Raw genomic sequence first — 15,693 nt, forward strand, 5'->3', positions numbered from 1 at the left:
CTCCTAGGTACAGTGTGTCTCCTGATGTGACACAGCTCGTCAAACACAACAGCATCTGGAATGTATCCCAGACCTAAGGGCTTCATTTATCGAGGCCTTAGAACTAAATTCCAGTTTATAGGAAACAGAGGCTGGAGAAACAAGATAACATTATGAGGCCCTGGCCGGACAAATCCAGAACACAGGGCATTCTAAGAGGCTAATAGGTTTATTTCAAGCAGTCAGGGTCATGAAGAACGACTCTTCCAGGTACAGGAGCAGTAAGGACGTGGTCACCGTATGCAGTGCCTGTTGCTGGACTGGATTCTGGTTTGCGCTACTTGCTGCAAAGGACATTTCGGAAACAGTGGAAGACCTGTGAACGTGGGCTGAATAGAGATGGTGCTGCCAGAGGCGGAAGGACTGCCCGGCTAGGAGAGGGTGAGGGTGGGACGAGAGGAGGGGGAGGGCCAGGGGGCAGGGAGAGGGAGGGGGAGGGCTAGGACAGGGCCAAGGGCAGAGCAAGGTGGGGAAAGGAGTGGGGGGGGGGGGGGCAAAGGGTAGACCAAGAGGGATGCAGAGCAAGGACGGAGACAGGGGGACAAGGGGGGTGAGAGCAGGGCAAAGACAGCTGGTGGTGGCCAGTGATGGCAGCAGGGACTCTGCAGGCCTGGAAACCCTTGGTGGGAAAACAAACTTCAGAAGGTGGGCAGCCAGCTCCGCCTCGCCCTTACCCCAGACTCGTGGTACCCACCCGAGTCCTCAGCGGCAGCCGGCTCAGCAGAGGGTCTCCCTGCCCGGCCTTTCCCACCCTTGGGAAGCATAGATTCTGGCTTTCTCTCACTGGCTGCAGTGTTTCCGTACGTCCATCCATCCTGCTGTCTGAACATCCCCTGGGCTCATCCACGCTGCTGGCTGCCACCAGGTCCTGCTACTTCCCTAAGGGTGACTTTCAGCTCTCCCCTCCCCAGGGGCCCAGCCGGGGGCCTCAACCTCTTTTCAAACCTCAAACCTCTTTTCTCTCCTCGAGTCCCTTTTCCCCACCCACACCCTTCTTTCTTCCAACCACTTTCTTGCCACTTAGCAGCTGGGCACCGTGGCAATGACTTCAGTGCTCTGTGTCTCAGTCTCCACAGACGTAACAACAGTACCCACCCCACTCAGCCATGGGGATCAGAGGAGTTGCTGTGTGAGCTGCTTGGCCGAGGACCAGCACACAGGAGCCGCTAGGGGCGTGTTCCCATCATTCTGCTGCCCTTTCACCTATGCCTGAAGTTTACCAGACCCCAAGGCCACAGCCTCCCCAGCCCAGGACACCTGGGCATTCTCAGGAGGGACACCCAGGAGGCCACGAGCAGAAGCCCGACTCGAGGATGGTACAAGCCTTTCCATGTCCTGGGAGGTAAAGACTCAAAAACAGAAGATGGAGTCTTAACTGGATTATTCGGGCTATACATCACCTTGCTTATGGGACAAAGTTCTCATGCATTTTATGACCCTGTGGAAAATATTCTGAAGCACAAATGTCTAGTTAAGAAGACTGATGCTTTTCCAGATGGCAAACAGCTTAAAGATGTGCTCCTAGCTCTGCTAGGTTTATTTGTAAGGACACTAATTAACCTACTAGAAATAGGTTCTTTATATAATGATGATTAGCTTGCTTTTTTTTTTTTTTTTTTTAATTCTGGGAAAAGAACATATGCATGTTTCCTCCCTGCCAACGGAAAGCCTGGGCTTTCCTAGAGCAGAAATGCGCTAACCCAGTAAGCCCTTCTCCCAGGTCACACGCTCCCTCCTATCAGAAACATCGGGGTGAAATCGCATTTGAATTTTGAGTGGGTTCAGATGCATTTTGTTCTGAGGATTTTGCAGCCGTCACCGGGACAGGGATGTGCAGCCATGGGGCAGCCCGACGTGTGGGCAGCCCTGCTGTGGAGCCGTCACAGGCTCAGCGCAGGCTGCTCGGCTGCACTTGCCAGGGAAAATTTCATGTTCTGTCTTCAAGGCAGGAAGGCTGGATTTCATGCAGCTAAAGCCAAGGGAGGATATAACAGCATTTCCAACACTCCAGTCAAATCTGAAGCAAGACTGTACACATTATCTGTGTTTTTGGACTCAAGGTTGGAGAACGGGATTGGGGGAGGAGTGGAGGTGGTAACGGAGCCTTGGTTGCCAAAGGCAGAATGGCTAGACAGACGACGAACGGCAGCGTGAACTTTCAAGTTCAAGGTGTCCTCTCTTGGGGCTCAGCTCGCCTCTGACACGTGCAGGCAAGAGAGAAAACTTCCCCTTTGAAACCCCAGTTCTCCCAAGGTGGGGACATGACCCGTGGCTGCCTCGGTGGCTGCCATGTCCAGCGCCTCCCTACCTATCTTTAAGATGTTAGTGCAACTAACATCAGTTTCCCAGGGAGATATGCACAGTCACAGGGAGGCCCTCTGGGCCCAAGAGGAGATAAAAGGAGCTGTTGTTGCCACACCCGAAGACGGGCAACGGGGTGTCCCTGCAGGAAGCAGGGGGTGGAGGGATCCTCCCTGGCCCCCCCTAATGCTAATGACGAGGGCTGTAAACATCTGGCCCTAGCACACACCCTGGTGTTGGACGGTGCATCTTCAATAGGCCGGGACGACCCCTGGCTTCCAAGAACTCTGCAGGCACCCAGGGAAAGCCTCCTGGAGCAGAGGGAGTTTACTGACCTTGCCGCCAGGGAGTGGAACTGACTCTTCCTTAGTTGTATTAATGAAAATATACTCTAGAACTGCACTGTCCAATACACTAGCTATGAGCTGCACGTGGCTATTGATATTTAAATTAATGAAAATTAAATAAAATAAAAATTAAGTTCCTCAGTCATACTTACCACATCTCCAGTGGTCAGCGGCCACCGATGGCTGGTGGCTACCATACCGGACAGCACACATACAGAACAGCCCCGTCGACACAGCGAGTTCTACGAGACCGCCCGTCACCTTTCTTATGTCCTTCACCCATCCACAAATAGTCGTGGCCCACGATACTGTACAGTGCCTGCTGCTACTATATGAACATACTAACATTAGATATTGCTACTAAGATAGGGACAAGGGACTCGCACTGTACAATGTTCTAAGGTTTTGGATGATTGCACGTATGTACCTTCAGAATTAAGACTGATGTCTCTTCCAAGGATGCTTGTTAGCATCTCAAGGGTCGCAAGTCATATAGCATCCAAACCCTGTTCCTGACGCTGCTAATTTTTAGAGAGAAAACTGCTCAACGACCAAGACGCAGGGCTGTCAGTGCCCCCTGCCACGTTTTCCTGGGATCATCGGATTTGGCGTTACTTTACGTTTCACTTACTTCGGGATCCTGCTGGCTGGCAGCCCTCAGCATGAACACATGCTGGCAGGTTGGCCCTACTCCCCAAATTGTCTCCCGGTTTCGATGCCCCTAGCAACTCAACTTGCCTTCGTGTTAACTTCAAAACCCTTTCTTTGCCTGTGACACGTCTCCCCACTTTGGGCAAACTTTCTCTCTGCCTTAGAAAAGCTGACACCAATAGGGCTACCCATGCAGCAACCCCCCAGAGGGAATCCATTACTGGCAGGGCCACTGGGTGCCGAGAGACCCAGGAGCAGTGCGTATCCCCATGGAGCTTACAGAAACCAATTCACTTCTCTGCAGTTAATTCCAAGATGCTGCTATGGCTGCTTCAGACTGTAATGGTGTCTACAAACAATTTGTACTTTGGGAGTGGCATGATCCTGGGGGTAATTAACAAACCCTGGGAAAACCTTTTGAAAAGGTTTTAAAAGCAACCTAGATCGAGGCCACCATCATCAATGAAACAGAATTGCTCCCCCTTCTCTGTCATGTTAGAATAGACCTGGCTGACTCCTGCAGGGGTCGGCAGAACATGGCTGGTGAGCCTTATGGAAGATTCCTCTAGATGTGTTCATCAGAAATCAGACGCAGCATGCGGACCCGCCACAGAGCTTTCTGAACAGGGCAGGCTCTGAGGAAGAGGAAGCAGCAGAGTTCAGAAGGGCCCCCCGAGGGGTGGGCTGTGCCTTCCCTACCGTGGACCAAGCCGAGGGAGAAGACTGAGTTCACCAGGACGCCGCCCTTCCGGAAGTGGTCGCTCATGTGCTCCAGCCAATTGGCATCCAAACTGCTCACCGTCTGGCCATTCCTGGAGACCCGGAGGGGAATGGTGACGGGATAGTATTGCCGGCACTTCTGATGGCCCTTCGGTTTGTTGAAAAGGGCGAAAATCTCCATTTCTGTTGGGATTTGTAAAGAGAGTAGGGAGAGAAGAGGTCAGATGGGGACATACTGCCTCACTGGGCCTGACGGGATCTCTCAGGAGCCTGAAGAAGCGATATCAAAGGCCAAAGTTCTGTTAGGTTGCACTGTTACCTAATAATAAAACCTGATTCCGGAGACTTCCCTGGTGGTCCAGTGGTTAAGACTCCGTGCATCCACTGCAGGGGGCGCGGGTTTGACCCCTGCCTGGGGAACTAAGATCCCACGTGCCACGTGGTGTGGCCGAAAAGAATTTCTTTTAATTTAAAAAAACAAACAAACAAAAAAAACCCAATTCTAGGCAGTAATTTAGGGTGCCTTAAAAGTGACATGGACCTCAAAGGTTGAGTCCTAAGGTGACTGCCAACAAAAAAGTGGCACTTGGCATCTGCCTCTACAAAGATGAGGTCACTAGCCACTGCAGCCACCGACCTCAACGCACCCTGAAAGGCGTACAGGGTGGAGATCAGGAAGGAGGCCCTCTGTGCTCTGAGAAAAACTGGCAGATCAAGCCCTTAGATAGTCAGATATTTTCAGGAGAAGACATTATGAGCCCAATTCTCGCAACTCCTCGTATCTAGAAAAGCACTAAAATCGTTAACAGTGACACCTGCTCTCGTGACTAGCAGCCAGCCTCTGCCAACGTGTGTGCTCCACTGCATGTCCCCCTTCACTAAAATCATGTCTAACACTGACCTTCTCCCCACCTCTCTGGAGCAGTTTCTCAGAACTATCTGAAACGCTGTCTCCCAGGCTAGAGTCCTCATTTTGCCCCCAATAAAACGAACTAGCAGCTCTCATGTTGTGCATTTTTTAGTCGACAGGACTTAGGTTTTGAATCTGGCACATAGCTGTTAGCTGGGATTCATTTGTACGGTTAGGTGTTTGAGAGAAGGACACAGTAGACATTTCTAGAAATTCATACAAAGGTGTGTTTTAGAAGAAAAAGCAGACATATTTTGGGGCGAGAGCTGGTCTTAAAAAAGAAAAAGTAAATGCACAGAGGCACATACAGACAAAAATACTGCTGTAATTCCTGGAACTTTGTACATCCCTGAACTATTTATAAACCGCAGTGGTGTTTCCTGGGGCCAGACCCATAATACTTAATCAAGTCCATCAAAAATACATCATTGATATGTAAAAATAAATACATTCCAGTAAATGCAGGTTCCTGCCTGGAGTGGTAGGTCGCTCAAACAGCCAGGCAGGCCCTGAGAGTGAGGCTCTGCTTCCCGTGCCTTCATTTATAGCTCAGTTCTTTAAAAATCAATACTCACTACACCCGGCAGCTGACCCTCGCCTCCTGCGACACACGGTGCTGGCCGTGAGCGAGCGGTGTCAGCCTCCGGAAGCAAATACCTGGAATTTCAATCGAAGTCTGGAGGTCTATTTTTGCGTTACTCATTTAGTCAAGCAATCAGAGTTCACCCAGTTTAAAAAGCTTTGCTTACACGGGCTAGTCAGGAATATGCTTTGGTTTCCAAAAGTATCTATTTGGATAATAAGAAAGTCCCCACCCTTCTTCCGAAGAAATATTTGAAAGGTCATAAACAATGGTTAACATCAGCAAAAAGGACAAAGGACATTCCACGCTCCTTGCAGGAGATACCTCGCCTAGACTCACATTCTGGGACACTGCATCCCATATTTCGGTATTTCACAATTTTTCCAGGATCCGAGTACATTACTTTTTAAAATGGACTCACTCTGCTTTATCTACATAAGTGCACTTAAACAGGAAACTCTGCTTCACGACCACAAGGGAAAACACTAGCGTTTGCCATACACAGGAGTGAAAGATGAGGCACGTTCACACCAAGAATGTCCATCCACGTAGCACCTCAAATTATCTCACAGGGCGCCTGTATTCTGGGACAAAGCAAGGCTTTCCACAGCCCCAGCTGAGCAAGCACCAGCAGAGGCCTCTGGGGAGCACTGCGGGGCCACAGACTTTGTCGCCAGCAGCGGTGAAGCCGACAGGGAGGGCTTTTCAAGCTATCCACGGGGTAGAGCCAGTTAGGAAGGAGGGGTCCCCATCTTCACAAACAGCCACCTGGATCTTCAACAACCACCGCTGGCCTGTTCATCATCTCCAGCCCAAATTACCTTTCTGGGTCCGCTTACCTGACTCAGGAAGCCATCTACAATCCAGCCAGTAAGTGCTTTCGCAGGAGAAATTAGGTCTTGGTATATGGAGCTAGCAATCCCTAGACTATTTCGTGACTTTCAGATACACACTTTAGGAATGGGGTCAGGCAGACAGCACAGAAGGTTTGTAAAGGAGGGAAATCAAGCAATGAATTAGAGCTGGGGGGGTGGGGTGGGACAGGAAGCGATTGGGTGTTTTCCAGTCCAAGGTGCCAGTGGTTCAAATAAGACCTGCAGCTACTAAAGGCAAAAGAGGGTAAGTCATGCTTTAGCGAGTCCTTGACCGCATTTCAATTGCTTCAAAATCAGACCCTGTAAGCTTTTGGGTGCAAGTCGTTCATTTGGGAAGTAATCCCAGGAAACAGAGTGAGAGAGCAGGGACGAGAAACAGAGAAGAGCTGAAAGCCAAGGAAGGCTGCATTGATGAGCGGGTTACTGTCACGGCACCTGGGGACCTGACACACCATATACGCACACCCCATATTGCTCTATGAGGGGCAAGGAAGCCGGGCATTTGTCCTCAGGGACGGAGGCCACTCCTGAGGTGTTCATTCCCTGGGACATCTGCCCAGGCAGAGGCTAGGAAAGCTGTCCTCAGGTGACCCCAAGATGGGCCAGAGCACCAGTCCCCATGGTCTGCTACAGTCAAGCACAAATGCATACGAATTATCAGCAAAGAGAAAAAGAAATCACAGCCTCTGCACGGGAGGATGAGTGGGGAACTGAGAAGCGGCCCAAGTCCAAAACTACATGACAACACTTGATCACACAGAAGGATCCCCAGTCACATGGCAAGACAAAACCACAACTTTCCCACACGCATGATGAAACAGAACAAGGGAAGGCAGAAGGAGAAGAAGGATGCTTGGGGGCGGGGCAGGGCAGGGGGAGACAGAACAGGGAGACAAAGGTGGATGGTGGGGTGCCGACAGCGCCCCCTGCCTTCCGTCTGGATCCTCCCCAGGGAGGAGGACCAAAGCCAGAGCCAGAAATAAATTTTTCAGGAAGGAAAAGGAAAGGCTGTTGGAATCGAGAGCCTCCAAAGCATGAGCAGCAGTGAAATATTGGAAGAAACCTGCTTCCAGATGCCCAAGCCTTCAGTAAACTCCTCTGTCCCGCTGCCTCCTTGGCCACAATCGTCTTTCTACTCACATGGAAGCCAGCCAAGAAAAACTGTCCCCAAACGATGCCCTTTGATGTTTTAATATTCTGACTCTCCAATACATATCCTCACAGGAGCAGTCACCAGGGATTCCAAAAAGACGACCAAATTTGTTTACATTTTCTTAGCTGCTCTGTGACTCTGCCATGACCCCAGCTGGAAGATTTTTCCAGACATGGGACAGAAAGTCCCAAAGGAGGGGGAAGGCATTGTTTCTGAGAATGGCCGCAGGACTGGCCTGGCAGGGCACCCAAGGAGCTTCGAGACTGTTCTGTCTTGCACTTCTATTTCTGTCTCGTTGTCTTGCTGTGTTCCCCTGACATGGGGTGGGGTGGGGGGGGGGGCGCGGGGGGCTTGCCTCGTGTCATTTAGATCTTTTGTGTCCAGAAAAGGTGGTAGTCCAGAAGACATGGCAGGTGCCACACCTGTGTCTGCTGGATTGACCTGAGCCAGACAAGGGCAAGGAGCTAGGTGGACGGGGGGAGGAGGGCACGTGGGCCTGGAGGCGGGGCCAGCTGAGCACTGCCGGCCTGCCAGCCAGGTCCACTCAGGCCTTGCCAAGCTCCTCGGGAACAAGGAGGAAGAAGGTAGACGCCCGGTTCTGAGGCAGGTGCCAGGAAGTAGGGACTTAGGCACGGGACGGAAGCCTGCAGTCTGTCTGCAGCTGCAGCCCCAGAGCGGTGGTAACTTGCAGGTAGCAGGTGGGTCCTGGCATCCCAGGGGACCTCCAGGCTGCAGGAAAGAAAGGGTTCAGAGTCTGGCTGAGCGCATGGGGCTCCCAGGGCCAGAGTGGGAGAAGGAGGCTGGCAAGTTGGAAGGGACAAGTGGGCATCAGACTTGGCCTGGGAGCCGGGCTGGGTGGGACCTCGGGTCTGCTGAGGTCACGGCAGGGGAGCTAAGGTGAAAGGTGTCATTGCGAAGGCGAGGCTGTGGCTGTCTCTGGAGGAAGAGAGGGCAGAAGGGCCTCAGGCCCGGCCAGATCCCTGCATCTGGGAGGAGGCTGCTTCAGGCACCTCTGGGCCTGGGGGAGGCCTGCTTGCCAGGCCAAGTGTGGGACCCGCTGTCTGCACAGCAATCCACGGGGCCCACTTGTAAGGATGTCAGCGGCCCACAGGACGGGAATGTATTAATGAGGGCCATCACCACCGCCATCATCTCACATGACTCCAGCCTCCACGGGGGAACGGTGTCCCTTCTATGCCCAGAAGCCTTAAGTGGATCCCCAGAATCACAAGCAGGTAAGTGGCAAAGCCAAGACTCTTCCAAACCCCCAATGCTGGGCTGTGTCCCAAATCTAACACGAGGCTAATTTCATCGGCGCATGGAAAGCGGGGGCTGACAATGACGGTGTGCATGTGGGGGGCGGGGGCGGGCAGGGAGGTGTTCAATAGCTATATAATATATAATAGCTATATAATAGCTATATTCAATAGCTATATAATATATAATAGCTATATAATATATAATAGTTAGTGGACCGAGTGAAAGGCCAGGAAGATGGTGGCAGATTGGGGGTGGGGGACAGAACCACAGGGTAGAACTATTCTGGGGGCTCCGGGACGGGAGGACAAGGGCAGGCTCAGGGGGCATCCCCCCAGAAGAAGCTGCCTGCCAAGGAGGCCTGCTGAATAGAATCCCCCTCCAGAGGTCACTGCAATCCCCGGCTCGGGTTCCTGGCTGCGTCTGTAGGCATTTTAAGGGAGCAGGTGCAGGTAGGAAGGGTAACTCTTGGAAGATTTTGCATTATTATTTCGGTGCCAGTGAGAACCAGCTGACTTTGCGTGAACCTGTGTGGCCTCCTTGTTTCTCCTGCTCAAGTTTCAGCGACAGAGACAAGATGGGAATGCTGGAGGCCAGGAGAGAAGCACCAGGGGTCCGTCCTGCGACACCTCCCTAACCTTGCCGTGCACTGGCCTGTCTGCGGTGAATGAAGGAAGCTGCCCCCCAGCACAGAAATGCAGGGAGAACGTGGCATGGGAACGCGGTCCTATCCTTCCCAGGTGCTCTGCATTTCACCAAGAGGCTGGGGCAAGCTAGATGTGAGAAGGGAAGCAGCTTGCAGCAAGGCTCAGGCGATGTCTGCACGGCCTGACCTCAAACCTACAGGAAATCCCCTAGGACGAGCAGGAAGAAACCCAGGTGGGCATGGGGAGCAGAAGCCCTGGACCAGAGCAGTCCCTGCAGCCCGTGGGGAGGGGGAGGGGCGGCCTGCCCTGTTTCCAGATGAGAGCTCCCTGGCAGCCTCTGCCGCACCAGCTCCCCCAGGCTCCTATAAAGGAAACAAATTAAAGGAGGAAAGGGAGGGGGAAGGAGGGAGGCTCCCTCTGGATTTTTTTTTAATTGTCTTGCTGTGATTGCCTATTTAAGCCCACCTGGCAGAGAGAGGAGTAAAAACACTTCACCCTCCTTAGGGGGCCCTGAGAGAAAGGGAGGTGAAAGCTGAGTGAGCAGCGGGGAGGGGGCATTGGGGACAGGGTGGGTGATGGTGCATGGACTTCCCAGGGAAGGAAAGACTTCCCCGGAAAACGATTAGGAGAGAAGCGGGGGTCAATTGAGGGCTATGAATGGGGACAGGGTCCCTGGACAGCTGGCCGGCCTTCTGGGAGGCTGAAACTATGGTTGCTCAACTAACGCTCAGACTAGGAGATAACATTTAACTCTATGAGGGCACGCAGGTGACTGTCCTTATCTGTGATAGGGGGTAGTAATAGCATCTTCTGTCACAAAGCTGTTGTAAAGCATACTCAAGACACACAGGGAGAGCTCAGAACAGTTCACTCAGAGGGCTGTCACCATGACGACTGTCCATCCCCTGCAAGGCCACGCCTGTGCACTCGTAACCCCTGTGTGTTCACTGACTGGTGGAAAAGACACAAAGATTCATTTATTCCACCAAAAGAGAAATAAAGGGTAACAGTGAGACCTGTGGCCTCCTGCGCAGAGAGATCAGTGCCAGCCTCACGAGCAGACAACAGACACACACAGCTGCCTACCAAGCAAGACTGGGGGTTGGGTGGCACTATAAGCCCCTCACAGCTGGAGTTCTCATGCTCTGTTAGGCTGACCACTTCCAGACACACCCTAACCTGCTATTCCTCAGCAGGAACTGATTTTCTCATAGAGAACAGGGACTTGAGGAAATGAGATGCAGGCCAAGACACTTGGGGTATCACGGGGGTCGGGGGTGGTCTCTGTGTGCCCAGCGATGGGGGGGAGTGTCTGAGTGATCGAGGGAACAGTCACAGGACAGCAGGAGGGACCTGGGGCGGAGGGTCCCAGGACAAGTCTCCCCAGTTAACTCAACCCCAGGAGGCAGGAAGTCTGGAAGGAATCTTGGAGAAAAGTGGATTCTGGAACAAGGAATATCTGAAAACTCCTGAGGGGACGCTCAGTATCAAGAGCCCCCTTTCTCCAAGGCAGGGTTCTATGCAGAGGTGGGGGCAATGGTCAGGACGACAGAGCCTGTACCCAGTCATAGGAACCGCCACTTAGGAGTGCTTTAAATGCATCTCTCCTCTCACCTTTCTACAAGAAACTTTTTTTTTTTTTTTTTTTACGGTACGCGGGCCTCTCACTGCTGTGGCCTCTCCCATTGTGGAGCACAGGCTCCGGATGCGCAGGCTCAGCGGCCATGACTCACGGGCCCAGCCGCTCCGCGGCATGTGGGATCTTCCCAGACCAGGGCACAAACCCGTGTCCCCTGCATCGGCAGGCAGACTCTCAACCACTGCGCCACCAGGGAAGCCCAAGAAACTTTTTTTTTTTAATCCCTATTTTACAGGGCAAGGAGCTGCGGCACAGGAGGGTATCTTGCTCGAGAGGTGTGGTTCTTAAGCCCTCTGCTCCCTGCCCTCTCTCCTGGGGCCTGTGATGCCCTGACCCCTCACCCTCCCAGGGCCTGAGATGGTACAACAGAGGGGCTCCAAGGAGGCCAGTCCTCCTTCTTGGGATTCAGCCCGACAGCCATGCAGAAATGGGGGATTCTGAAATAAGACTGGGTTGTTCCTTGGGAGGCACCCACAGGACCCAAACGTGCTCTCAGCTACTCTGTGGGAGCAGAAGTCCCCCAAATGAGCCTCCACTTCAGCACATATTTAAGAAGGAACAAGGCTTTCATGAAACAGTCCTAATCTCTCTCAGAACTGAGGCTGCTGCCAACCCCCCCTCCAAGGTCAACTTTGCAAACAAGCCCCAGAATTAACCAGCCCACAATTTTCTTTCCAGGAACTACTGACATAACAAGAAAAACTATTTCACCCTCTTCTCTGGCTGCACCGCGCAGCCTGAGGGATCTCAGTTCCCCGACCAGGGATAGAACCTGCATCCCCCTGGAGCGGAAGCGCAGAGTCTTAACCACTGGACCGCCAGGGAAGCCCCTCACCCTCTTTTCTATTCTCAAAGTATAAATAGTATCTCATCATTTCTAAGAGGCTACATTAACCTACATTAACCATTAATGTTACTACATAATAGTAACATTAACCAGGGAGATGATCCAGGAAGGCCTAAAGAGAAAGGCTTCGTAAGACCTATGGCCACCTCCTGTCAGTCTTGTCACTTGTCACCTCCCAAAGGCTAGAAGAGGCCACGCAGCTCACACGAGGGCCTGCCTCTCAGGAAATGGCTCGAGGCTAGATTTCCTGGAGAAGGAAGACGAAAGGGAATCACGGGGAAATGAAGAGAAACTTAGCTCCCTGTAGACTGAGGGCCTCAGTAAACCTTGTTCGTCTGTCTGAGTACCACACAGGAAAGACCAGGCAGAGAGCGGGCCTGGGCTCACACATCAGATCTATTTCCAGCCTGGGCAACAGATGGACTCTCTGAACCTCAGTTTACTCAGCTGTAAAATGGGCAATGATGCAAGAGCTCACCCACATCATAGGAAAAATGAAGAGATAGTCATAGGAAAGCTTGCTGACCCAGCGCCTGGTCCACAGGAAGTATTAATAAACGTTGGCTATCATCACCCCTGTTGTGTTGCTAGTTGAAATCCCCAACCCAAAGGGCGTGCTCTGACGGCCGTTACAATGTGATTCAGCGGAGTCGCTTACTGGTGGCCTCTCCTTGGCAGTGTTCTTTCCACGGTGCTCATCTGTCAACTATACAACTTCCTGAGATCTGGCTGTTTACAGCTGGGTGAGCTGAATCACCAGCTTCCTGCACAACTTGTCCTCAGCTGGCTTTCTTGATTTCCTTCTTCAGGCAGATATTCAAAACAAGGGGTCCAAAAGTGGAGGCTGCTTTCTGCACTGGTGCCCAGCAAAGTTCACACTTCCTGTGTTCACACGGGGTAATTCAGGGGCAGTGCAAGAGCGTGCGGGAGAAACGACCTCCCGTTCTAGCATCTACTTCACACGTGACCATCTGGAGCAACTACGAGTCAACGTCATGTGGTTCTGCCCCCCTGCCCCGCCCCCCCTTCCCCTCCACACCCCTGGAAGTCACAGCTTCAGGCAGGAGACAGTCAGGAGGCCCAGAAAACAGCTTGACAGTTTCTCCTGTTTGATGGCCCGCTCCCTCTACACTCTAGTTCCATTCATTTTCCTAAAATGCCAAGGGGATTACTGACAAGCTAGCAGCCTCTCTCTCAGCGGGTCAGAGTCCCAGCACTGACATACTTACTTCCCGAGAGTGGCTCTCCATGCCCTTCCAGTGCGTCCCCATCCGGTCCATCCAGAGTCTCGCTCACCCCGCATGGAGGGGATTCTGTGCCAACCCCGGCTCCCGAGGGCGAGCCGGGCTGCTGGGCGGTGGGCGCCTCCCCTCTCGGGCCCTGGCCGGGCTCTGGGCTTCTGTCCATCCCCACCGGAGCGTCGGCAGCCCCCAGGTTCTCTGTAGCCACACACCTGCCAGGTTCCTCGGTCGCATCCCGCGCATCCGCTGGGGGGCTGCCACCTGCCGAGTGCCCAGAGCAGTGGTACTGAGGTATGACCCCGACGAACTTCAGGCCCCGACTCGCAGCCTCCTGGATCTGTGAGGCAAACAGAACGAAGGGAAACAAGTGAATGGGATGTTCTAGCAAAGGGGCAACGAAATACCTCAGGGAGGCCTTGGAGGACATTTCTGTTTGAACATGAAGTCTCTCGAGCTGGCAAAGGTTCCGTGTCTTCAAGGCAGCGCCCACACCCCAACCCTGGCCCGCCTGGAGACAGAGAGTGTGGGGCTTATTTTTTTTTAAACTACGGAAAAATAATGCATTTGGCTATGAAGGCCTGCGACGGCCTCTCTTTGAAACACTGTGTTAGTCCCGACTGACAATTGTTTTCTAAGAAGCTGGAAGAAGGTTCTAAAAGGATGAGCTGGAACAAAGAGTGGCTGAAAGAGGAAGTTCATTTTGGTAAGAGTTTATTTTCTTGTTATTTTTTTTTTCTGATGAATCACCTACTTCCTGCTCATCAGGCTACTATATAACTCAATACGTCTATATAACCATATACTAACTACCAGATGACATTTTATGACCCAAAGAGCTTCCTCTCTGAAACAATTGTTTTGGCAGAGAAGAGCAGAGGTGGGGAGAATCACCGCGCGAAAGCTGACGCGCGCAGCCCCGCAAGAGGGGACATCTGAGGATATCAGTCCACACCCAGCCCACGGGCATCACTTCGGGCCAACCCATGACGCTGCACCCACCATCCAGTCCAGGTAACAGGTGGCACCTTCTCACCTCCTAAGCCTCAAGATGGGGGACGGATGGCCACACTGAGCTCTGTACCCCGTGAACGCTCCCCTCCCTAAAATATACCCCAGGCAATTGAGTGTGATAGTCATAAGGGAAAAACAAACTGAAAGTAATAGCTGAATAAAATCAAGAAGAGCTGGCCAAAACTAGAAGATGGGCTTTCGGGGACTTTCTGGGCAAGAAGGCTGAAGTCACTTTACAAATAAATCAGGAGGTGGAGACCTCAGAGCTCTGTGAGTCTTAGTCACCAACCCCCCAGTGAATGACCTCAGAAAATCTCGAGGCTTCTGCAGTGATCATCTCCTGTCATTTGAGAATTAGTAAGAAATACCAGCACGGAGCTACTCTCTAAAGGAGAAGCAAGCCTTGGCAGCCCTCCCCGGATGACCCACCCTAACTTAAAACAGGAGGTCATTTTAGTTCAACACTGGCCATTCTAGAAAATGGCCTGGAGCAGCTCCACGAATGTACAGCCCAGTCTTTCTGTAAGGTCTAGCCTGTGCTAGATGTAATGATAACAACAGTATTAATTGTCATCTATCACAGACCTACTACGTGTCAAGCCCTACACTATGTGCTTCATATAAATTGTTTTGCTTAACCCTTGAATGACCCTGCATGGTATCACGATCCTCATTTCAGATGAGGACACCAAGGCCCAGAGACATTAAAGTCATAAAGCAAGCTGTGGGTAGCCAGGTTCAAAGCCAGGTTTGGCTTGGGCCCAAGTTCATTCACTTAAGTACAAGGTCAAGTGGATACACGTCAAAGTATCCAGTTCTTGGATATGTATGTGCCCACACAAGTGCCCATGGTTGGCTCAATTCATGCTTCAAAACTTAAAAAAGAAACTTAAAGTCATCCTTTCCATCCTGAAAATTCATTTTTTACCCATTAATCTGTGATATCTATCTACTCTTAGAAATTGTTTTGGAAAGCTTCTAAAACAACATACAGGTCACAAAAGTTTTAAAAGAAAAGACTGAGGAGATAATTATACCAAAGAGCCTTAGGTTGAGGGAAGGTAATATGTACAAAGCATAGCTCTGAGCTTCCTGGCAGCACAAGTGAAAAGAGAAATGCAAGGGATTTCACAGTCCCAAACGAAATAAGGAAAGACTCCTGGTCAAGAAGAGAGAAGCGTAACAAGCTAGTAATTTGTCTGACATATAGGAGGTGATCAATAAGTATCTGTTGAATGAATGAATGAATGAATACATTACATAATGAGTGGAAATGTATCTCCTCTCCCAGAAGAGCTCCTAGAAGGTAGGGATGGAGACCAATTGATTTTTCAGCCCTAGACTCCAACAAACATTTATTAAGTCCCTATACTGGCTCAAACCAACATCACACTTAGGTTCTGGGGGATACAAAATAGGAGTCCTGACTCTCAAAAGATTCAGCCAATTATTGTAAACGGACTTTAAGAATA

General features: G+C 51.6%; 1 protein-coding gene across 1 annotated transcript in view; it reads right to left on the bottom strand.

Annotated features, from left to right (window-relative positions):
• The window catches only part of RFTN1 (raftlin, lipid raft linker 1), a 204,244-nt gene that overhangs the window by 49,657 nt on the left and 138,894 nt on the right, over positions 1 to 15,693 (bottom strand). Inside the window, exons 5-6 of the mRNA XM_082839511.1 lie at positions 13,199 to 13,547; positions 4,038 to 4,241 (exon numbers count right to left, since the gene is read on the bottom strand). Of these exons, the coding sequence (XP_082695637.1) occupies positions 4,038 to 4,241; positions 13,199 to 13,547 (553 nt within the window). The remainder of the gene's footprint in view (positions 1 to 4,037; positions 4,242 to 13,198; positions 13,548 to 15,693) is intronic.

This window comes from Leucopleurus acutus (genome assembly GCF_964270905.1).
Source record: "Leucopleurus acutus genome assembly, chromosome: 5".
Lineage (NCBI taxonomy): Eukaryota > Metazoa > Chordata > Mammalia > Artiodactyla > Delphinidae > Leucopleurus > Leucopleurus acutus.